At 38.6% G+C, this 24,149-nt stretch overlaps 1 protein-coding gene across 4 annotated transcripts; it reads left to right on the forward strand.

Annotated features, from left to right (window-relative positions):
* Positions 1-5,190: 5,190 nt before the first annotated feature.
* wacb (WW domain containing adaptor with coiled-coil b) lies at positions 5,191-23,922 on the forward strand. 4 transcript variants are annotated; one of them, XM_056264688.1, is made up of 13 exons: positions 5,191-5,441; positions 5,648-5,681; positions 6,333-6,525; positions 8,944-9,020; positions 11,082-11,197; positions 11,277-11,389; positions 11,510-11,746; positions 13,997-14,119; positions 15,161-15,306; positions 19,477-19,574; positions 21,825-21,993; positions 22,226-22,353; positions 22,441-23,922. In XM_056264688.1, exons 1-13 carry the CDS (start codon positions 5,401-5,403, stop codon positions 22,508-22,510), a joined length of 1,545 nt encoding a protein of 514 aa, XP_056120663.1. In that variant the 5' UTR covers positions 5,191-5,400; the 3' UTR covers positions 22,511-23,922. The 4 variants fall into 4 exon arrangements, with proteins under 4 accessions (XP_056120663.1, XP_056120672.1, XP_056120679.1 ...); XM_056264697.1 differs by having other exon boundaries at positions 21,828-21,993; XM_056264704.1 differs by having other exon boundaries at positions 5,191-5,403.
* The last annotated feature ends 227 nt before the right edge of the window (positions 23,923-24,149 follow it).

Genomic DNA, 24,149 nt, shown 5'->3' on the forward strand with positions numbered 1-24,149 from the left:
CCTCTAGTTTAATTTTGTTGGTTTAACCTAATGTATTTTAAAAAAGAAGCATTTGAATAATCTTTGCTTTTCATAATTAGTCATAAAACATAATCACTCTTGGTAAAAGTGCTAGCTAGCATATAGCTTAACACAGCATAAAAACTTTTTTAAACCATTTGCTCCAAACTCACTTTATAACATCAGTCGAGTGTTAATGACCTTCTGTGATCCGATGTGACTTCTTATCACAAAATGAGGCAGACATATTATTTTATATTATTATGTACTGTGATAAAGGTGTTGATTGCATTATAAATATACTTTATTCTTATGAAAATACTTTTTTTTGTGGTCTTTTCTGAGGATCTGTGCCGATGGCTGTCGTGTCGACAAGGTCTTCATAAGGAATCTGTCTCTATAGGGCTCAGCTAGTTGTCATGGTCTCAGCTGACATTCAGGGCTGTTGTGGTCGTCAAGGTGCTGGTCCACCATCTGATCTAGATACGGACCGGATCTGGCAGACTATGGTAACCTCGGGATAAGGATGAAACAGAGAGACTAATATAAGCGTAGCCATTCTTCTTACAATGTAACAAGTACATCGGTTGTCATGGGAAGTGTTCCTGGTTGCGGTTGACCTATAATTAATGCAGCCTAATAGTCCTTTAATGGATTTTAGGAATGTGACAGTGTGTTATATGCTAGGTTAAAGAGATGGGTCTTTAATCTAGATTTAAACAGACAGAGTGTGTCTGCCTCCTGAACTAGGCTAGGAAATAAGACTGTTCAGAGTTTGGGCGCTAAAAAGGAAAAGGATCTACCAACGATTTTCAAGGATTCGATAGGAATTAACAACAGGTGTGGTGCGCTCATTATCAATCATGCCACTGGCCTTCTCACAGCTCTCGGCCCCGCTCTGCTTGCCACCATATTGACACCATAGCTCCGCCCCTGCACTGAACTGCTATAAAGTCATTTTAAAAGTCATCACATTTGAAAATATCCTGATATTCGGTAAAACAGCTATCTTGCTCGTATGGTATTGTATTCTTTGATCTTAAAAATATATCTAAATTACGACAAATGGTTTCAATGAAAAATGCGGAATAGTTCATGCGTTCATGGCCTAGGCTAGATTATTGTAATGCTCTACTAGGTGGGTGCCCTGCATGCTTAATAAACAAACTCCAACTGGTCCAAATGCAGAAACCAGAGTTCTTACTAGATCAAGGAAGTATGACCATATTACCCCGGTTCTGTCAACATTGCATTGGCTCCCTATTAAAATATTATTTAAAATATTGCTGATCACTTACAAAGCACTAAATGCTTTAGATCCCCAGTACTTGAGCGAGCCCTTAACACATTATAGTCCTTCACGTCTATTGCGATCTCAAAATTCTGGCCAGTTGATAATACCTAGAATATCAAAATCAACTGCTGGCAGTAGATCCTTTTCCTATTTGGCACCTAAACTTTGGTCTTAGTAGCATTGTTCGGGAAGCAGACACACTCAGTTTAAGTTTAAATCTAGACTAAAATCACATCTCTTTAACCTGGCATACACATAGAACATTATAAACTTATATTATTAAAATTTAAATGATTGTTAGGCTGCATATAGGTCAGCCGGAACCGGGGACACTTCCTATAACAGCTGATGTACTCGTTACATCATAAGAAGAATGGCATCTACGCTAATGTTAGTCTTTCTGTTTATTCCGCGGTTTACTGTAGTCAGACGGGTCCGGGCCGTATCCAGATCAGATGGTGGATCTGCGCCTAGACACGACCACAACTCATCTCTGAAGTGTCAGCAGAGATTGACTCTCCCCTGTGAAGGCCTCATCGACACGACAGCCATCGGCACTGATCCTCAACAAACCCGTCTCCATACCGGCGTGAGGACTCCGACCTTCAACCAGATGAAACTGGATAATATTCTGATTGTTCCAATCCAATCTGACTTCTGACCTGTAATGCTGCCTGAATCATAATCATACACTGTTTGTTCGTTGGCCAGAGGAGAACTGGCCCCTGACTGAGCCTGGGTTCTCCCAAGGTTTGTTTCTCCATTCTGTCTCCTGATGGAGTTTTGGTTCCTTGCCACTGTCGCCTTTGGCTTTTGGCTTGCTTAGTTGGGGACACTTAATATTTAACAATATTATTTATCTGCCTGCATTGACACCATTAAATGAGAACTGAACTGGTTCAAGTCATACCTCTCAGGTAGGTCCTTTAGGGTGTCCTGGAGGAGTGAGGTGTCTACGTCGCAAAAAATAAAAAGTTAGATTAAACTGGGAAGGGTCATAGCACTTGCATATTGTTGTCCTATTGTTAGTTTAACTGCTTCTATTGTTCTCATTTGTGAGTCACTTTGGATAAAAGTGTCTGCTAAATGAATAAATGTAAAATGTAAAACCTAGCTACTGGGGTGCCTCAGGGCTCAGTGCTTGGACCACTTCTCTTCTCCATCTACATGACATCACTAGGATCTGTCATTAAGAAATATGGCTTTTCCTATCATTGCTATGCTGATGATATCAACTCTACCTCTCATTCCAGCCGGATGATCCGACGGTAGCTGCTCGCATCTCAGCCTGCCTGACAGACATTTCTGGCTAGATAAAGGACCACCACCTTCAACTAAACATTGCGAAGACAGAACTGCTTGTGGTCCCGGCCAACCCAACACTTCAGCAAAACCTCTTCATTCAGCTATAGGTTCGTCATCCATAACTCCATCAAGATCAGCCAGGAACCTTGGAGTTGTGATTGATGATCAATTGAACTTCACAGACCACATTGCTAGAACTGCCCGGTCCTGCAGTTTTGCCTTATACAACATTAGGAGGATCGAAGGGCCAGAGCATGCTACATAACTCCTTGTCCAAGCACTTGTTTTATCCAGACTGAACTATTGTAATGCTCTCTTGGCAGGTCTTCCAGCTTGCTCTGTCAAACCTCTGCAACTGATCCAGAATGCTGCAGCAAGAGTGGTCTTTAACGAGCCGAAGAGAGCGCACGTCACTCCTCTCCTCACAAAATTGCACTGGTTTCCATTTGCTGCTTGCATCAAATTCAAGTCACTGATGTTTGCCTACAGAACAACCACTGGGTCTGCTCCCTTTTACCTAAACTCATTACTCCAGACTTACGTGCCATCCACAAACTTGCGCTCTGCAAGTGAACGTCGTCTCGTGGTACCATCTCAAAGAGGCACAAAATCTTTTTGTCTGACCTTTACCTTGACTGTGCCCTGCTGGTGGAATGACCTGCCCAACTCAACTCGAGCTGCTGAGTCCGTGGCCATTTTCAAGAAACGGCTGAAGACGCATCTTTTTCGGCAACACTTGATCACATCAATTCTAGCACCTTCTCTTCTCTTCTATTCTATATCTATTTAAAATAAAAAATGGGGTTATAGCACTTACATATTGTTGTCCTATTGTTAGTTTAACTTCTTCTATTGTTCTCCTCATTTGTAAGTCGCTTTGAATAAAAGCGTCTGCTAAATGATTAAATGTAATGAAATGAACTGAGCTGGACGATAACATCACTGTTTTCTCCAGCGAGACTATAAATATAAATTAACTAAATTAATAACTTTTTTACAACAAAAATGAACCATCACTGAACTTACTTAAGCTGGACTATGACGCTATTTTCTTCTAGATCTGCTGTACAGCCGAAACAAACTGTCCCTGTTATCACTGTAAAGCTGCTTTGAAATAATCTGTATTGTAAAAAGCACTATAAATAAAGGTAACTTGACTTAACTATATCCTGTTATAAATATTAAAACCACAAACTCATACAGGGAACTTTTTTTTTGCCCCATTTTTTAAATTGAGGGTAATTTTTGGCCCAAGCCCCCGATAACTTTCAACCCTGGTATGTGCACGGTGTGATTGCGTGAGGCGGGACTCTTTTTTCGAGCACAAGCAGAGAAGGTGTGCCTCTGTTGCAAAGCCTGTTTCAAGTGAAAGGAGTGAAACCTATTTTTTACAGTCTATGAGTGAAACATGGCAAAGCCCGCTACTGGCTAAAGGCACCTTAAGGAAAATTAGCTTTTCAATACTCCCATAGACTTGTATAACTGCAGAATTTTTTTTTTTTTTATAATTAAATATATAAATAAATGTATCAAATAAATATATGAGGTGGTAAAAGGCTAACCAACATATGGGGTATAGCCTAAAAGGCCCCCGGTACAAATACTATAGCTAAAGTAAAATGTTTTGCAAAATATCTTAATTAATACTTGTTCAAAACAATCACTTAAACAAAGTTTTGACAAATACAATTATTTTATTTTATTCAATGCACTTCATTAAAATGCTCATTTTGAAAATGTAGAACATTAAAAAAAAAAAAACACACATCGAATGAGATCATTTAATATGGCTTTACGTTAATAACAATAAATTAGATATTTAGCCTATTTAAGAAATAGACTTTATATTAATGTGGTATTTTTTAAATATGATGATTTCATTAGTCTATAAATATTGTGATTATCTCTAAGGTGATACTCAACTTGATAAACAATATTAATCTTCTGAGTCTCATGTCAATAACTAGAAAAGTCAGCAATGCCTTACCCTGACAGTAGGGGCGCTTTTTGTTTTTACCCCAAATATACTTTTACATTTTCTTCATTTATTGAAAACAAGTATATACAAGTACAAAACTGAAAATCATTACCTTCATATTTGTTTCACAATATATTTGATAATTTGAAGGATTATCATCTGCAACATAAATCTGTAACATTCTAAAAAAGCATATTAGATCAGCTCAATCGACATGCGACATTGCCGGACGCGGATGTTCAGGAAAGTGCTGCGTTGAGTTTTTGCGCCATCTAGAGGTTAAGAGGAAAACTACATCAAATGCGCTTTATCCTCCTCGTTAGTAAAGCGTACTAAGTTTGCTTGTATCAGGAAGTCCTATACTACTGGAATGGCGTCAAACTCTGTATAGATACATTGTATCCTCTAACTAACGTTATTGAATCTTGGAGCCTAGGCGGCGGAAAAATTAAAAAAACATAAACCTGCCGAACGTTGCTTAATTTAATTTAATTTTTTACTTGCATAAATAGTTTTAATTTTGTTAAGTTTTATTTAAATAGGATAGCAAATATTTTCCGTTTGTCGGTCCGCGAGCACAGTTTTTGCAGTCATCTGCTCGTGCACGTCGCGTGCTGATCTGCTCGTGCACTTGCAGGGCGCAGTCGCGAGCAAAACGAAGAGATGGACCGTCAGCTCTTTCCCGAATAGCGAAGCAGCACTGCAGCAGAGCTACTTTACCTTCATAACAGTGTGTGTTTGCAGACAGCAGCAGTAAAGAGAGCTGTAGTTCAACAGAACTGGTTCAGTAGTAACACTTCACTTCCACATCATTGCAGCATTAATGGTAATGCATGCAACGAATCCATCCAGACTCAATGATGGGTAAACAAACATTTACCTCCAGTTTAAATCCTTCAGCTAATTTTTTAAGCCTGAAATAACTGCATATCACGTTTGAAGAAATGTATTCAAAGTAGTTTTTTATATATACCTCTGATAGCAAGTTGTTTTTTATCTCTCTACGTTAGCATTTTAGCTGGCTAGCAGAGCGCGCTTCTGACTACATTAACTTTTTTTGTCTTTCACAGGTGTAATGATCGAAGAGATCCTCAAGCCTACCAGGTACACAGAGAAGTATTTTGTCCATGAAAGTAGTTGTATATTTGGCACAGAAGCCGAAATAGTGTCAAAATTGGATTAGCCGGCTTTAGCATAACACTAATGCTCGCAGGCCTAGTTCCTGCTTGCTAACTAAAACTATGATATACATTACACGTCATACTTTATAGGTTATCGGGTTCATTTATCTGTATTTGGAAAATTAATCTATATATTAACTCGTCTATTATAGCTTATAAATTGTGTGGTTAGAGAGCTTACGTCTCGTAGCTTGTTTTGTAGTCAGCTAACCTAATTACTGGTTTCACAACCACTAGATAATAGCTCATAATTCTTATTTACTTTAAGGTCTTATCAGATATAGTATTACATTTTTATTGTGAATTGACTTGGTGAGCCTAAAAACACAGATAAGAGTGCAGATCATCTGGTTCCCTGTCTAGTTTTGGTTAATGAACAACATCATATTTTGTTCAAAAGCACTAGGGTTTCTTTCACAGCATTTGTAGTAAAATAATTTCCAAAAGGTCATTTAGATATTTTATAAGATTGAAATCATCTACACCTGCTTTTATCCTCAAGAGTAAACGTTCAGGTGTCTTTGTGAACAAGTTGTCTGTAGTCCTTCTCTTCTTTATGCATTATATTTTGCAGCCTGTCAAATATCAGTCAAAGAGTCACTCTGCAAATGACCATCGCCATGACAAGATGCGAGACTCGTCAGACTCCACGCCACCAACTAAAATGCTGCGGCGATCAGACAGTCCCGACAACAAGCACAGTGACGGAACCGGGCACAGTCAAACGAAAGCACTCCACGTTCACCGGCCCCGTGAGAGGGACAGTGGTAAGAACATGAGCGAGAAGAGGTTCAACATGCAAATGGTTAATGTCATTTACATGTTGTTCTTAATTCCCCAGAACCTTAAAATCCAGTTTATTAGTGGGTTATATTGGGAAACATAATTTACAGTTATCAGTTAGTGCTTATTATAAGCTTAAAGTGCCTATTAAAGTGTACTTTTTCGGGTATTAACTTTCATGCAGTGTGTAATATGTTTGTGAATGTAAAAGGTCTGCAAAGCTTCAAAGTCCACAATAGATGGAGTTATTGTCTCCCAAAAGAAAGAAGCGATTCTGAACTGCTTGAAAAAAGTAGTCAGTCATTCCAGCCTTACTTCCAGCGCAATGCTTTCGGTACGGTTCGGTATGTGCTATGTCAAATAAAAATAAAGAAAGTAAGAATAAATACTCTTAACTACAAGCAACAGCACAAATAAATACAATAGAGCAAAGATACTAATAAAAGAAACGGTGCTTTTTAGGTTTTTCAGGTAGGTCTAACATTAGTTTTCAGGTACAGAAATTGAATAAAGTAATCAAATGTAGCTATTCAATCCAGAGCTGTGAGTGATTTCCTTGTCTTGTTGTTTGATTAACATTAAAAACACAGACATCAGGAATATTAGGCTGCTGTCACTTTAAGACATAATGCACATATTCAGTACACTGATACTGTACACATGCGTTGATTTCTCGGCCGTATAATGCACTTTAGGCATAACAGACTGTGTCTGCTAGGATACTCATTAAGACGGACATGTTGACATAATTTTTGTGTGAATTTGTCCATTTCAAGCGTGCTCAAGATTTGCACGCACACACACACACACGAATCTTCTCACAGCGTGTCTCTTGAATGTTTAAATTGGCACCGCTTAAATGAGTTTAGTTTAAACTCTGATAGCAACGTGTTCAGGTCTCACCTGTGCTAAACACCCGGGTGATGATGACTGCGTAAATGACTGGACATTTTCGAGCATACAGCATTTGCATTGAACAAAGTTTACAAAGAGTAACCGTTTTGTTCAAGTTTTTTTTTGATTATCGCTGTTCTAATGTATCCATCGACAGAAACAGATATTTTAGTTAGCGGAACTGTCTGTTTTACACACTATTTTCAACAAACCAGATTAAAGATGCTTCGAAATAAGTAAATGCAAGTTACTTTGCTTTCCCATTTATTGATTGACACCTCTCCTGTCCACATGTTGAGAGAAACCGTGAGAAATTGCAGAGGCGTTGTGAGTTTGTAAACAAGATGGGCATTTTAGTTCAAGACTAAATGTGAGCATGCATATACTCATCTCACTTGCACAAATTCAGTATTTCTCAAAATGAATAAAAACTGAAATGCAAACTCAGAATATTATGCAAAGCTGCAATAATTAAATGTAAAATAGCACAAATATACTTTATGTATTTAATCTCACTTTATTAACCAATGCCTTTGATCCATTTCATTTCAATCATAATAAACAAAAATGTCTTTAGTTAAACATCACATTTGTGGTGGATTTTTTGCTATTATTGCTCATTGCATTTCCTTCACGCTTGGGGTTTATTCATTTCACGTTTGGTGTGAAAGGGCCTGAACATTTGCTAAAATTTTTACTTTGTTTTTTTTTAACAAAAAATAAGCAAATTAAGCGCAGCCCAGATGAGAAAAAGTAATGCAAAATGAATGTAACGCATTACTTTGCAATAAGTAACTAATAATGCAAGTTACTTTAAGAAGTAACACAATATTGTATAAATAAGTCCTATAATACATTATATTGTGAATCCCTAATTTGCAGTCTTGCATTTCAGAATTCTGCATAATTACTCTTGAAAATGGACATGTTATACAATAAAGTTGAAAAACATTTTAGGCATGAAGTCATTTGAGAAAACTGATATTGATAATAGGCGTTACATATTCATGGAATGGATTTGCTTGGCAGATTTTTGTAATTCAAGCACCACAGGAGTTGTGCTCCCTTTACACTGTTTTACTTCCTGTTGTTGCCACATTCATTTGTCTGCAGCAGATGCACAGTACTGTTTTCGTATGATCTCGACTCATCAGAGGATATTGGTCCTTTCTCTAATAGGAAGTTACAGATGTTGTCTGTTGCAGATGTTTATACCACACTTTCAACTTGGGTTATTTTCAGATATTGGTGATGTGGCATAAAATTACTTTTTTTTTTTTTTATCAATTGGACAAAAATGTAAAAACAAAACAAAAAAAACACAAGGTCTGAAAATGATTAAGACATTAAAATAAGGACATGTCTCAGCCACAGGACTGTCAACTCAAGCCTATACTAACAGTCCAATGTGTTAAATGGATATTCAGAGAACTGTTTTGTTTCAGTGAATTATATTCTGCAAAGACATGCATGCTAGTTTGTTTCTGATCGTCTCAATTATGTTTCAGGTGTCAGTTCTTCTCCGCAAGAAAACTCTCATCATGCATCCAGTTCTCACCCTCATCCAAACAGAACTTCAGAGATGGTAAGTTGTTTAGCCAGTGGATTGTGTGATCAACTAGTCGGTGTTAAGGAAGCCCTGTATAATTAAGCTGGTTTAGGGCCATCTCACCCAAACACAGATCAGATGTGTCTGTTAGCGGTAGGAGCACAGCCCTGCAAGAGAGCGAACAGATATTCAATAAAAACGATGTAACCTTTTAATTAGGGTACTTTACTTTGATAATTGATTAATCAGTTAACTAGGTCTTTAAAAACGTTAGTAATTTGATTTAAAAAGCTGCCAACAAACAGTTTGCAAACCGAAGAATGCATCTTTGTAGGCTATGCTGTACATTATGTGCAAAAAGCACGCACATATTTCACTTATCACTGGATATATACATTTACTACTTGTGTTCCATGTATTATTTAAATGTCCAACAAAATGCATATATAACATAGGGAATTGTATATTTTAGTCATTATTATTGCACTCATATTATATTGTGCTCCATCAGTTTGACATGCATTAGTGCACCGTTGTTCGTTAAAAGTCTGAAAGTGAAGTTTAATGGAGTTGTGCTTTCTGTCAGGATAAGCCTTTGTGGAAAATGGAAATACTCGCATGACTTTTGAACATTTACATAAGGAAATAAACATAAAATGTAAGGTATGCGCTGGGCAAAACTTGTATTAAATGCATTAAACGGCACCCGCGTCTATCACAGCATCTGGCAGGACGAGCCCCGTTAAACCATAGGCTATGCGCTTAATATAAAGCATTTTCATGTTTAGGATACCTTGGGTCTTGCACTTTTCCTGCAGCAGCTCTGTCACATTTGTTGTTGATAATTTTTATTATAGATTATCATCAATTAGTTGTTGCAGCCCTTAGACAACAACACTGTCACAGTCCTCTCAAAATAAATCCAGTTGTCATTGGCCCAAAAGTGTTGGGAAACTGCATCCCCCATGATGTTTTGTCTGATACCATCATATATGAGGTGCCGTTAAGTAATTACATCTTTAGAGTGTGCACCAGTTTCCAGCACTCAACAATTTAAACTTAATGAGGCGTGATGTCCAATTCGGGAACAAATGACTTGTTTCTTTTTGAGTCAAAAAGGTTCACCTCACAAAAACTCTCTTGTGAATTGTTTAGAGCTATTACTAAGTTCATAACTAACTCCCTAACTGAATTTTTCTCTTATGTCTGATCCCAAATAAACCAAGAATTGTTATTGTGACATTAGTCTCGGCCTCAGACGTCACGCCCATGGATCGCTGGCTGATGCATAATGCTCACAAAATGGGAAAACACTTCGGAAGTTTCAAAGTCGTCTTCTGATTGGTTGAATTCTACAGGATTTCCAGGAGACGCGCGTGTCGCGTTCTTTATCGGTCCGCCTGGAAACAAAGCTGTCGTGACACCAAACCCCCTCATGGAAGAAGAAAGCCGTCATATTTACAACTGAGACAATGAGCGCTTATCAGGATCAACTAAACGCTGGATTTCCAAAAGTATGTGAAGTTCAGGGCACCATTGTTGCAGTAAACTTGCAAAATGTTCTTGAATGAATAATTTATTAGATGCACGCCGGTCTGTTATCGCAGGGACATCGACTTTACATTTTCACACCCCTAAACATGACGTGGAACAAAACGAACTGTGATTGGTTGCTTTACATGTCGGTCAGACTCTTGGGCGGACCTTTTTCCAATTAAAGCTGTGATGTAGTCCAGACTTTCTGCCGTCAGTCTGAAGGCCTGGCTTACGCGAGACTTCTGTGATGTATACTTTAGTGTGTGGGACACTTAAATCAGTCTCTTTACTGGTTGTTCTGTTTATATGCCAATGTATAACTAAATGTACTCATTCACAGCAGAGTTATACAATTATAAATGTTATTCTAATTCAAACATTTTACAGACATTGTTAAACATGGTGAAGGGGCCACAAAAAGAAGGGGAAAAAAAAGACTAAGGAGCTGACCTCACTAATAAATCATTGTGAATCTCATCTCTATTCCCAGTGCGCTCTCAAATGACAGATTTCCCTGCTCTGTCCTTCTTGATACATCAACATATTTCCTGTCTCTTTCAGCCCCGTGAGCCAGCAGATGACTGGTCAGAGCATATCAGTTCATCTGGGAAGAAGTACTACTATAACTGCAGGACAGAGGTCTCTCAGTGGGAGAAGCCTAAAGATTGGCTGGAAAGGTGAGTTGCTTTAGATCCCCTGTAACTGCCTCTACTCCTCTTCAGCCACCAACTGACGCCAGACTTCCTGTGTGAACAGAGAACAGAGGCAGAGAGAAGGTGCCAAGAATGCGGTTAACAGCTTTCCTAAAGACAGAGACTACAGACAAGAGGCGATGCAGGCCAGTGCCACAAGTGCCCTCAGTAGTACAAGTAAGTAACAGAAACACATTTGGTTCCTTAAAGTTGTATTATTTTGATAGAAGGTTTGCTGAGGGTTTCAATGGTTCTGAACACGTGTTTTGTTTTTGAAAAATCCCTTTCTTTCCCCAGAATCTACTTTAGCGGAGAAGCCATCGTCAAACTCTGGTTATTCTCAGCCTTTGTCCATTAACCCCTCCAGCACGTCCAGCTCGTCCTCGTCCTCCACAGTGCCTGTGTCTCCTGCCCTGCAGGCTTCAGCCTCCACTCTGCTTCAGGATCCAGCACTCCTCCGACAGCTTCTGCCTGCGCTGCAGGCCACCCTGCAGATGAACCACAGCAATGTGGACATGGGCAAAATTAATGAAGGTATTAATCGTTAAGTGCTATGTTAACTTGTTTTTATTGAGCGAATACGCTTGGAAATGAAATAGATATTTTATAGGGGTGTAGCGATTTACTCGTTTTCTCATTGCATCGATTACAAATCTTGACGATGCAGATGCATCCATTTTGAAACTTGTATTTTTGAATCGTTGATTTCGGTCAATAATCGATTTAAAATGCTTAGAATTGAATTAATCATGATCTGATAGCGGTTCAGTGCTTTAAAATATATGAACATTAAATTACTACGTCATTGCGTGGTGTCTACTGTTTTTCACATTTTTCTGGTTTTCCCAAATTAGTTTGGCACTAAACGAATGGTTTGTACTCCGTGTTCAGAGTAAAAAAGTAATTTTAAGATTATTATTATTTTCTATGAGATACACTCCTACAGAATTACCCCAATCGTCATCTTGCGCCTGTAAAAATAAACTCTTTAAATCTCTTTAAAGGAACACTCCGACTTTTTGGGACTTTAGCCTATTCACCTTATCCCCCAGAGTTAGATAAGTCCATACATACCTTTTTCATCTCCGTGCGTGCTGTAACTCTATCTGACGCACCCACCGCTAGCCTAGCTTAGCACAAAGACTGGATGTAAATGGTTGCAGCTAGCATACTAATCCAAATAAGTGACAAAATAACGCAAACATTTTCCTATTTACATGTTGTGATTTGTATAGTCACAGAGTGTACAAAAAACTACGTCACATGAGACACAGACATATTTTAACAGTATAAATACTGGAACATTATTCTCTGAAGGCGAAGCACTGCTACTTGGGCGGAGTAATAACCGCAGCACCTGAGACGTACCGTACCCAAACTCTGAACGAACTCTCTGCTCCTCACCACGGCGCGTCTCAGGTGCTGCGGTTATTACTCCGCCCAAGTAGCAGTGCTTCGCCTTCAGAGAATATAGTTCCCAGTATTTATACTGTTAAAATATGTCTGTGTCTCATGTGACGTAGTTTTTTGTACACTCTGTGACTATACAAATCACAACATGTAAATAGGAAAATGTTTGCGCTATTTTGTCACTTATTTGGATTAGTATGCTAGCTGCAACCATTTACATCCAGTCTTTGTGCTAAGCTAGGCTAGCGGTGGGTGCGTCAAACAGACTTATAGCACGCATGGAGATGAAAAAGGTATGTATGGACTTATCTAACTCTGGGGGATAAGGTGAATAGGCTAAAGTCCCAAAAAGTCGGAGTGTTCCTTTAAAGTCAAAATATCAGATCTTGACTTTTTTTTTTTCTGATCCTGTTACTTTTCATGCTGCTTACACTGTCATTCTTCTCTCTAATCTTGTCTAAATTTCCTATTGATCAAATGTGATCCGAGCGTTATTATTCAGAGGTAGGGCTGGGTACGGATTTTCAAATTTAGTTCTGATTCACAAGCTCCTGATTCCATTCAATTCCTCTTTTGATTAAGTTTGATCTTACTCAGTTGGGTATAGTTATATACGGTACAGTAAAAATTCAATCTTGGAATTTTAAGAATCAATATAGGGATTGTTCAAATAAAGACTGCATTTCATTGAAAAAAATCTATCTATATTTTTACCTTACCCTATTGACTAGACAACTGGACATCTGTTGCTCAAGGGAGGAAGAGTACGATCTGCCCTTGATCAGGAAGAAATGCTCTCTAGGCCATGGGTGTCAAACTCAGTTCCTGGAGGACCACAATCCTGCAGAGTTTAGTCTCTCAACCCTGTTCCAACACATACCTGTAGTTTTCAAATACGCCTGAATGACTTGATTTGCTGGGTTAAGGGTTTAAAGCTAAACTTTGCAGGGCTGTTTCCTTGATGTATTCTTGAATGACCAGTTTGGTGCATTCTCTTGAGTTGTCTCTGCAAGTTTACTGATATCAAACCCACCTGAACCAGTAGGAGACCAGTAGGAATACATTCATAAGTGAAATCTTAAAACCTGTGACATGATTTTTTTGTATACTTTGAAAGCAAATAAGAAAGATCTGTACAAATGCACTTTCCTGTAGCAATTAATACTTATTGGCCTTCATCCAAACTGCTAGAAAAGTTGTGCTTTAACCATTTTGACACCTTGACAACTGCTTTTTGCACAATATACGGCATCTTCTCTCCACATGGTGAAAACACCATAAGCCGAAAGGCTAGAGCCTTTTTCAGATTGCTTTCAGTGTCTAGGACTGCTTTGACTGTACGTATGTCTTTTTCTGTCTTTGTCTTCCTCCAAGTCCTCACAGCCGCTGTCACACAAGCTTCCTTACAGTCTATGCTTCATAAGCTTCTCACTGCCGGACCGTCCGCTTTCAACGTCACTACTCTGCTTTCCCAAGCTGCTCAGCTTTCCACACAAGGTACGGCTGAAGTCCCAGTCACCCTTCACACTTCCCCTAACTGATGTTGTGCTGCAGTGCAACTAATCCATTTTTTTGTAATGGAACTATGTGAACATATTTAATTTTACAACACTGTGTTAAACCAGTGTTTAAGCTGTGTTCATCGTTCATACACACCCAAGACTATGGACAAGAACATGCTGAACAATTCTTTAAAGGGTTAGTTCACCCAACAATACAAATTCTGTCATTAGTCACCCTCATGTCGTTCCAAACCTGTAAAGAGATTTGTTCATCTTCGGGAAAACAAATGAAGATCTTTTTTGATGAAATCAGAGAGCTTTCTGTCCCTTCATTGACAGTCTACGCAACTACAATTTTCAAGCCCCAGAAAGGTAGTAAGGACATCATTAAAGTAATCCATGTGTCTCCAGTGTTTTAACCTCAATTTTATGAAGCGAAGCAAGTTCTTAGTCTGGGCAAAAAACATAACATATTCACACAACAACGTCTGCTCTCACGTCAACACAACATGCATTCGTCAAGGTGCTCTCATGAACTCGCATTGGAGATTAATATTTTGTAAATAAAGTGGTAAATAGTCACATGGAATACTTTTATGATGCCTTTACTACCTTTCTGAGTCTTGAAAGTGGTAGTTGCGTACACTGTCAATGGAGGGATGGAAAGCTCTGATTTCATTAAAAAGATCATAATTTGTATTCCGAAGATGAACGAAAGTCTTACAGGTTTGGAACGACATGAAGTTGAGTATTTAATGACAGAATTTTCCTTTTTGGGGTTTTCTAGCCCTTTAAGACACTTTTTTTAAAAACTCAGACTTTGGTGTAGAATAAAACTTTATTTTTTATTTTTTAAGAATGTTCATTTAGGATTCAGTATATTTATGTTATAGCAATCCAAAACTGGCAGATGGACACATTTTAAAAAGTCCTTTTGTTCTCACACCAGCTATCATGTTGCTATTTGTATGTACAGTGTAGTTGTGTAAGATTATTTACTGGATTCCATGTCTATAACGGTGTTTCTAATGAACAGCTCAACAGTCCGGTCAGTCACCCATGTCATTAGCATCAGATGCCTCTTCACCGAGGTCATACGTGTCTCCTAGAGTCAGCACGCCTCAGACCAACGCTGTCTCTAAACCCCTGCTCAGCTGCGCATCTCTCTCTTCACAACCAAAGGTCAGTAGCTGTTAGTTATTTTATAAACTGGCATCAGAAAGTGTTTGGACACTTAAAGGAGCTGTATGCAAGATTGTGGACAAAACTGGTACTGCAATCACTTTCAAATTACTGTAGAGCGGTGCATCCCCTCCCCCTCCCCCCTGACTCGAGGTTGCCAGATAGGCTGCAGGATCCAGCAGGAACATAGGCTGCTACAAGGAGCTTTCAACTAGAGCAGAGCTGGCAACCCGGATGCCTAAACACTACTGACTTCGTGATTGGTAGATAGGTGGAGGGTGGGGCTTCAGGCCAAAACACAAAATGACAACATCAACATGAGTTGAGGGCTGCAACTTCACTTTTTAAATGACAATATCGTGGCCGTACTACTGTTGTCAGTGATATAAGTATTTGAAATTAACATGATTTCTTAATGTCTAGAGACACACCAGGGCCATTTTATGATTAATTGAAAAACATTTCTTACATACAGCTCCTTTAAGCCACCCTTAATTTAAAGGGGTCCTATTATGCTTTTCCACTTTTTCAACTTTAGTTAGTGTAAGGTTGCTGTTTGAGCATAAAAAAGATCTACAAGGTTACAAAGCTCAAAGTCCACTCCAAAGGGAGATATTTTATTTAACAGAATTCATTTTTCCAAGAACTACAACAAGCAACTCGTTTGGACTACAATGTGTTCTTCCGATTCTTATGAAGTCATAATGTTCCTCATTTAAGTAATCCCCGTCCACAGAATACACAAAAAAGGGACGAGGCCTGGTTAAGGTGCATTAGAGAATACAGTGCTCTCGCAATGTCAAAGATTTACTGTTTTTTCCACAAAGTTTCCAAAACTCATTTGTTTGACCTTCCTAAGGCTGACGAGAGTGGTTAAAATTGATTTTAAACACTGTTCCTGAATATTATAACCCCAACATGTATCGGAGAACGGAGAACAGCTTGTTTTGTTGCTTTTGTAAGCTCTCGCTTTTGTAAAACGGTTCACCGCTCCTTGGGAAAATGAAACATGGTTTTGTGATCGATTACTGTTTGTATTACCAGTTTTCTGACATATCACAATTAAATGGTGGATAACATCGTATCTATAATGTTTAAGGAAATTACAAAAACCATACCACTTTGAAACGTCCTGTAAAATCCAAGCTTGCAAAGTCTGTGCATGAAATCCATTCTGCACTATCCTCTTGTTCGTTAACATTGTCAGGGTCTGAATCGGGCTTAAATTGGTTTGAAATTGACGCCATCTGTAATATTTACACTAGAGAAGAACTCGCAGTTATGGAGGGGTGTAGGGCTGGGCGATATGGCCCAAAAAAATTATCACGATATTTTTTTTATATCAGTCGATATCGATAATTATCACGATAAATGTCAAATCTTTATTTCTTTCAAGTTTAAAGGCAGATTTTTGCTCCTAAGTGAAAGTTGTATAAACCAGAGCGTTAATTGTGGTTTTAACTCTTTATTGCCAGAACATATCATGACAAACACTTGCCAAACAGGTGAACATTTCACAAATCTGAGGTAGAACATTCAAATATTTGTAATTTTTCCTTAACAAAATTAATATCTGAATATAAAAATATTTCTTTAGCAGTTTGCAGTGCAGGCTGCAATATTCAAATTACATGTTTTGTCTCGAAATGCATATTTGACAGTGAGTTGACAGTAAATCTGCATCCTAACTCAAGCTAATACTACTCTTTTAAATTTATGTTCATTAACAAAAACAGTAACATCTGTTTAATTTGGTAAAATGTAATATTCTGACTGTTTGAGTTTTATTAAAATTAACCATTGGTCATCCAGTATCATGCATTTAGATCATGATAACCACAGATAAAACCAGGCAAAGCCTAACCTATAGCACCTCACTATCATGGCAAAATGTAACTTTATGATTTCTATGGTATTTGTATGAAAAACAGTAGCCTAACAGTTAAATACATTATTAAATACTATAATTATATTCCATTAGTCATTTAATACATTGTCTACATTAATAATATTATACAATTCAATATGTATATCCCACATTTCATGGTGCAGTTAATATTACTAGGCTAACCTTACAGTAAATCCATGGTAGGCTAAATGGATTCAGTATCAATTCACATTCTGACTGTATCGTTGCGCGCAGTGTTTCTCCTGTTTGTCAGCGGTGTTTCATATGCCTTTAAACATTTGTGTTTTTCGCTGAACTCAAGCGCTTCTCTCACTGGATCTCGTGAGCGAGACGATCAGAGTAAACGCGTCTGCTCTGCTCTAGTCTAGTGAGCTCCCGCTCGCGCTGCCGTTTGGACTTTGAGCCGAGCGGATAAACGGTCCGTGAGGCGCGCGCGGTTCAAATGAGTTTCGTTCCGCTTTTGGCGCATAAACATTATCGAACATTTATCGACCTCTTAATATCGTTTTATCGAGAAAAATTATATCGCGATAATTATCGTTATCGTTTTATCGCCCAGCCCTAGAGGGGTGGGACATTTCCCGAACACGCGCTAAGGGGCTTCATCGAATTCTGCGTTTTCGAGATAGAGTGGGGAGGGAGTTGCTGTAATAATGTAAAATATGTGAAAAATAATGTGTTTTTTAAACGATCAAGCATAAAGACATTCTAGTACACCCCAAAAACAAAATCAAGACTTCGTAAAAGGGCACAATAGGACCCCTTTAAGAATGAAATTTGACTGAGTGTGCATTAGATAACAAAATATAAAACCATCAAGTTAGAAGTACAGATACTCATGTTTAAAAAGACTGGTTAAAGTTGAAGTACTGAAGTAAAGTAGTATGGGCTCTGACATGTACCTGGTATAAAGTAGCCATTACTACCTGTTTTAGTGTCACGCTGGTAACTGGACCTCACATCATATTAATACATTAATATAAAAGAACTTGCATTTCAAATTTTTTTAGCTAATGAATGTACTGAACAACCACAAGCAGAGTAAAGACTAAGCTGACGAAAATAAACTCCTCCATGATTCCACCTCTTGTCCTTGGAAACAACTCAAAATTATTATGATGTCTAACCCTATGTTGAAAATCGTATTGACATGCAAACAGAAAGAAAATATTTAAAGCATAATTTACACTTCACCTGGTTTACCGGTTCTACAGCATATGGAAATTATCTGACTAAACCTGTCAGGTTTCAGATGGAAACTTAATTTAATACTCTAATGCTTTTAGGTTGACACAATTTGCAGCGCATTCACCAGGAATCCTTTTTGACGCCAATCATTTTGAACATCTCCCTCATAAATGGCCATGGGTGATCAGGAATATCTCAATTCTCAGTCATGTCGACATCGCTAACTCCCTGTCTCATCCATAACATTAGCCATTCTTCTATGGGCCCTTTGCCTTAATAGCAATTGTTTATGTATTAAGTTCTCTAATACATGTTGGAGTTATAATGTTCAGGAGCAGTGTTTAAAATCAATTTTAACCTCTCTCGTCAGCCTTGGGAAGGTCAAACAAATGAGTTTTGGAAACTTTGTGGAAAAAACAGTGTACATAGAAAAAACTATTCGGGTAGCTTCATAGACTAGCCTACATCTGTGGTGCTTGATATCCAGGAAATGATACACCAATGTGGGGTTGTGTTTTCTGTTTTACATTAGTTTTAATCTGTATTTAGTGGCATGATCAATATTATTTCTCTTTTTCAACCTAAAGTAACGAGCCAGATAGTACAGAAGTACATATATTTGTGTAAAAAAATGTGAAAGTAAAAAGTTGTGGAAAAAAATCCTGCATTTTTATGATGGATTTGTGTATTTTAAGGTTGCAAATCTGGGTCTTGGACAAGGGTAAAACAAATCAATGTCTATAGAAAAGGCATTTTTTAAATATTTTAACTCCTTTAATGTGATCTTCATTTAATAATAATTAAAAAAAAAAGAAGAAAAATGTTATTTTCAATATAAATCATCCCTTGGGAAATAAAAGGGCCCAAAACACTCATATTTTATCATGTTTTGTTTAAAATGGGCTTTTGCTATCATTCTTTTAAATAAATGCCACTTGATATTTCTTATCTATTCAGTGACGTTTATACATTTTATAGAGTTATACATATAAACCTACAGCAGTACATTTGCCATTATTTAGTTGACATCTCTGTTCAGATTCTCTGATCTCTTTGTTGTTCTTCAAATTCAGGTAAGTTCATCAATTCAGAGACAAGGATCAACGTCCCAGCAGTCCGTCAGCTCTGACAAACCTCTGGAATTCAGTGATCCCCGTCTACACAGGCAAATGTACGGATCTCTCAGTGGGAACTTCTCTTTTGTTTGTTGGCAATGTAGAAGCAGCCTATCAGATGTTGTCTTACAGCACCATCTACCAGTTCAGTGTGGAAGTGCAACCAAATGAATGTATGTATGTTTGTTACAATTACAAAGAAATGGCTTTTATATAAATAAAACCCATCTATACACACGCGTGTATATTATATAAATATATAAGATGAACAGACGTCCCATTTTCCACGGGACAGTCCCGTATTTCAGCTCTGATTTTAGTGTCCTGACTAACGAAAAAGTCATGTTTCCTTCTTTCCTAAATTGCCTTTGCTAGGTGATCATAAAAGCGAGTAGTCTTCTGTCACGCGAGAATAGCCTAATAATCAAAGGTAGCCAATCTCATCATAGTATATTTTGGAGAACAAAACAAACACAATTCGTAATCGATTAACTTGCAGTTAGTGAAGGCGGGATATTAGAGCGCGGAGGAGATTAATTCAGACGCAGCGATGTCAGAGAAGCGCCTGTTTACAATTAACGAGGATCTTCAAAAAGAGTGTATCAAATTATTATGTCAAGTCCAAACTAGACAGACATTTAAGTTATACGGTATACAGTCATACCACGTATTACACGGCATTTAATAATTATCCCACATAAATAATTATGGGGATAAGATATATTGATTTCAGATTCAACTGTTTTAAAACGTGCCTGTTTGTGTCTCATAATCAAACAGTGTACAAAACAAAAGTCACAAAATGGCAGCAGCTGCGTTTGTATGAAACGAGAGCGAGTCCACGATACTGGATGGCATAATTAAATAACTGTACACAAAATATTAAGTTTTAATACTTTATTAACTCACCAAACGCAAAACGTCCACGAAGAGAAACCGTTCCTAGCAGGCGTAAAGCACTGCTGAATTCAGTGAGCCGGATGAGCCTGCGTTATCTGCTTTAAAGCTGCTGTAGGTAACTTTTGAAAAAATGTATTTGCTAAAACTGTCATTATGTAGAATATGAGACAGATAATCTGTGTAAAAATCAAGCTCCTCTGGCTCCTTCCAGTGGTCATATTGCCATTTGCAAGAAATACACGCTTCCGGTCAGAAACAACCAATCAGAGCCAGGAGGAATGTCTTAGCAGTGTCAATCACTCTCGTGTATGCGCTGATCACACCCCTCTCTTGCACAGCGCGAGCCGTCGCTCAAACTCAAGATTGCCGGCGTGCTGCAGCTGTGCTTATGACGGAGAAACAACCTAAACTGCCAATTCTCGAGTGACACCTGCTCATAAAACAAAGAGGTAAAAGGAAAAAGACCGATGACGATAAACAAGCGAAAAAGAAAGGATTAAACAGAGCCCATTGACTCGGTGTCAAAACTCTAGCCGCATAACATGTAGATACAATGTCACGCACTCTGCTAAGCAACAATTGAAACCTGCTAATTCACTGGCTTGTCATGTTGCTGAAATAATGTACTAGCACACCTTATCTAGCATTATATATCGCTAGAATAATTACTTACATACTGTAACGTTAGTTACCGTTATATAACGTTATCTTACTAGCTATTTATAACTTATAGAAAGAGTGCAACGTTATAAAGTTACATGTATTGCAAAATACATAATGATTTGAGGACCAAGTTTGTAGTCAAAGTATGGGCAGGCCATAGTCAATGTAAAGCATATTGTTGACGTTTAGTCCCTATTAGTGAATGTGCCATATAACTTTTTATCCGCTGTTATCGGTGGCCCTGTTTACTAGCCTGCGCGTTCACGACAGGCTCCGCTGTGGAGGACGAGCTGTGGAGGGAGGGCTGTAGCGCAGCAGAGAGCAAGGGGGTGGGACCTGTAAGTTGTACTTGTTCAAATTTTCAGGCTAAGTCAACGTTTTCTCAAAACTCCCTACTGCAGCTTTAAGAGGTTGTTATTTGGGAATAACATACCGCTGGATGGCGCTATTGACCAATCAGAATCAAGTATTCCACAGAGCCGTGTAATAATCCGAGATAACGCCGCACCTTCTCGCCAGGATCGCGAAATGACATTTCTACGGAGGGGGTCACCATATATCCTACGCCACTGATATACGCATTTAAACGCATAGTCGCATGTATATGCCATTTCTTTGTCATTTTAGTGGTGATATGACTTTAATACATAAAATACTTTAATAATAATACTTTTTTGCTGTAATTATTATACTACTTAAATTCTAGTTCTATTATTTGAATGAATGTTTCTTTTGTTTTCTAGCAGCCAAGAGGGCTTGTCGAGCTCTAATGGCAGCGCGGGCATCAGCGTTCCCGCTTTAGGCAGCAGCTCTCGAACCCAAAGCACTTTCACTCCCTCTCTAGCATTGCACTTTGATGAAAGTCTCATCAAGCATGTTCAAGGCTGGCCTGCAGAACATGTGGAGAAGCAGGTGTGAACATGCCTTCGTCTCTTCAACTGTTTATCCATCTTCTACAGATCAAACTTCACTTCTCTAACTAATGAGGTTTCTCTCTCTCTCTCTCTCTCTCTCTCTCTCTCTCTCTCTCTCTCTCTCTCTCTCTCTCTCTCTCTCTCTCTCTCTCTCTCTCTCTCTCTCTCTCTCTCTCTCTCTCTCTCTCTCTCTCTCTCTCTCTCTCTCTCTCTCTCTCTCTCTCACCCAGGCGTCACGGATGCGTGAGGATATCCACAATATGGGAACCCTCTACATGTCAGAGATCTGCACCGAGCTGAAAAACCTTCGCTCTTTAGTGCGAGTATGTGAAATCCAGGCCACATTGAGAGAGCAGAGGTCTGTAACTCTGATTTAGATCAAATTATCGACAATGCGTATCTAAATGGCGTTCGGTGAATTACTTTTTTCTTTGCTTGTGTACAGGATTCTGTTTCTGAGACAGCAGATCAAAGAACTTGACAAACTGAAGAATCAGAATTCCTTCATGGTTTGAGCGGGTGGCAATGGAGCTCATGGCGGTCTCTCTCCGAACAAGCCCCATCCCCTATCCCCCCACCCCCCACCCAAGCCGTTTGGACCCCCGCTCTCAGATCCACAGTCGAACTACAGGCTGCAATGCCTGAAACGGGACCGAGTGATTAGGAAGCTTACAAAAGTACTTGGGCAACACGAAGCCCTGAGATCACAGATTAATTTCACTGTCGTTTTACATTACACGGCTTCTCTATTCTCAGATCCACGGGCAATTCGAGAAGTGTTCAGAGAACACGCTCTCCAACCCAGACTGACCTGTGAGGAATCATGCAGTGGATCTGGCGATTCATGTGCTGGTTTTTCAAGGTTATGCCTGTGTTAGTGTATCCTAAATTTCACTGTCACACCGGAGACTTAACCCCGTCCCCCCCCCTGTCCTCCAGTGACTGACAGTGATCACGAAAGATGTTAGAAGGGCTATCTGTGCACAAGGACGCTTCCAGCTGTGCTGGCATTTATCAAAGTGACCAATTCAAATAAACCCAATATCATTCTGAGTGCCCATTCTCAAAAGTTAGGAGTGACTGGCTGATTCTCTGCCCCTCAGAAGATTAAATAAGACCTGAATGATCTTCCTTAATTCACAGCAGAACAGCGAATGGGTGCTAAAGATTTCTCAACTGGTGATGTGGCACTTAAAAGCTTTTGCCCGAAGCGGCAGACGCACATTTTCTGAGTTTCTGACCCTGATGCAGGGTTTTTTTTTTTGTCACTATCTGCCTTCGATGTTTCTTGTTCTTTGCAGTGCTGTTACACATCTAACTGAGATTTCTATTCATGTTGCACCCCAGCACTGTTTGACTCTTTTTGTATTAATGTTGTTTTGATTTGTTTGTATTTGCTCTTTTTTTTTTTTTTTTTACTCATATAAATGAGTTTAGTCATTCCCATATTGCCCGGTTTTGGGGGATGCAATGAAAAGGACTCCGTATTTTATACATGAGCTATGGTTGCACTTCGAAAATGCATCTTTTAAGGATGAAAGAGGACCAATGGGACTGTCTCGAGCTGACCAGCGGGAGAAGAGTGTGGCGAAGTACAGGATATGATTGCATTTTTCTCATCTTTCACGTAAAAATATCATCCAGTCTTTAAAAAATGAATCTTTAAGCATTTAGTCAACTTGTCGATTTGTATTTGACAAGGATGTGAAAATATGGCAAAACTGGTGATTCCTCTTTGATGTTTGCAATGTCATTCATAGTTTTGCTTCATTGTTCTTTCTGTCTTTACTGCCCTCTAATGCAGGGTTTGAACTTAGACCAATATTAATGCAATAGGCTGTAAATGGACTTTCAGAATAGAGATGATGGGTATGTTGCTTTGTATATGGTTTCTAAAAGCTGCGGGAAATAAACAATTACTACATTGTGTTTTGGTACATGTTTTACTTTTGTGCATTGGCTGCTTTTAATAAAGTTTAGATGCAATCATGCCCTAGCCCAGGTAGAGCTAAAAGAACTCAAAGTACCTTTCAAGGACTTCAAACTCATGCTAGAGGTTTTGTACATGTTCGCCCTCCTGTGGAGCAGAGTTTCTCTTGCATTTGCTAAAAAATTTCAATTACATAAGTGAAGAAAAGTTCACACAGTAATAGC

The sequence above is a fragment of the Rhinichthys klamathensis genome, unplaced genomic scaffold, assembly GCF_029890125.1.
Source record: "Rhinichthys klamathensis goyatoka isolate OS25496 unplaced genomic scaffold, OSU_Roscu_1.1 h1tg000011l_1, whole genome shotgun sequence".
Taxonomy (NCBI): Eukaryota; Metazoa; Chordata; class Actinopteri; order Cypriniformes; family Leuciscidae; genus Rhinichthys; species Rhinichthys klamathensis.

Coding starts and splice junctions, on each gene's coding strand:
- wacb (XM_056264688.1), top strand. CDS start 5,401: ATGGTAATGCATGCAACGAATCCATCCAGACTCAATGATGG. Junction 14,120..15,160: donor TGCTCAGCTTTCCACACAAG/GTACGGCTGAAG, acceptor TCTAATGAACAG/CTCAACAGTCCGGTCAGTCA. Junction 15,307..19,476: donor CTCTCTCTTCACAACCAAAG/GTCAGTAGCTGT, acceptor CTTCAAATTCAG/GTAAGTTCATCAATTCAGAG.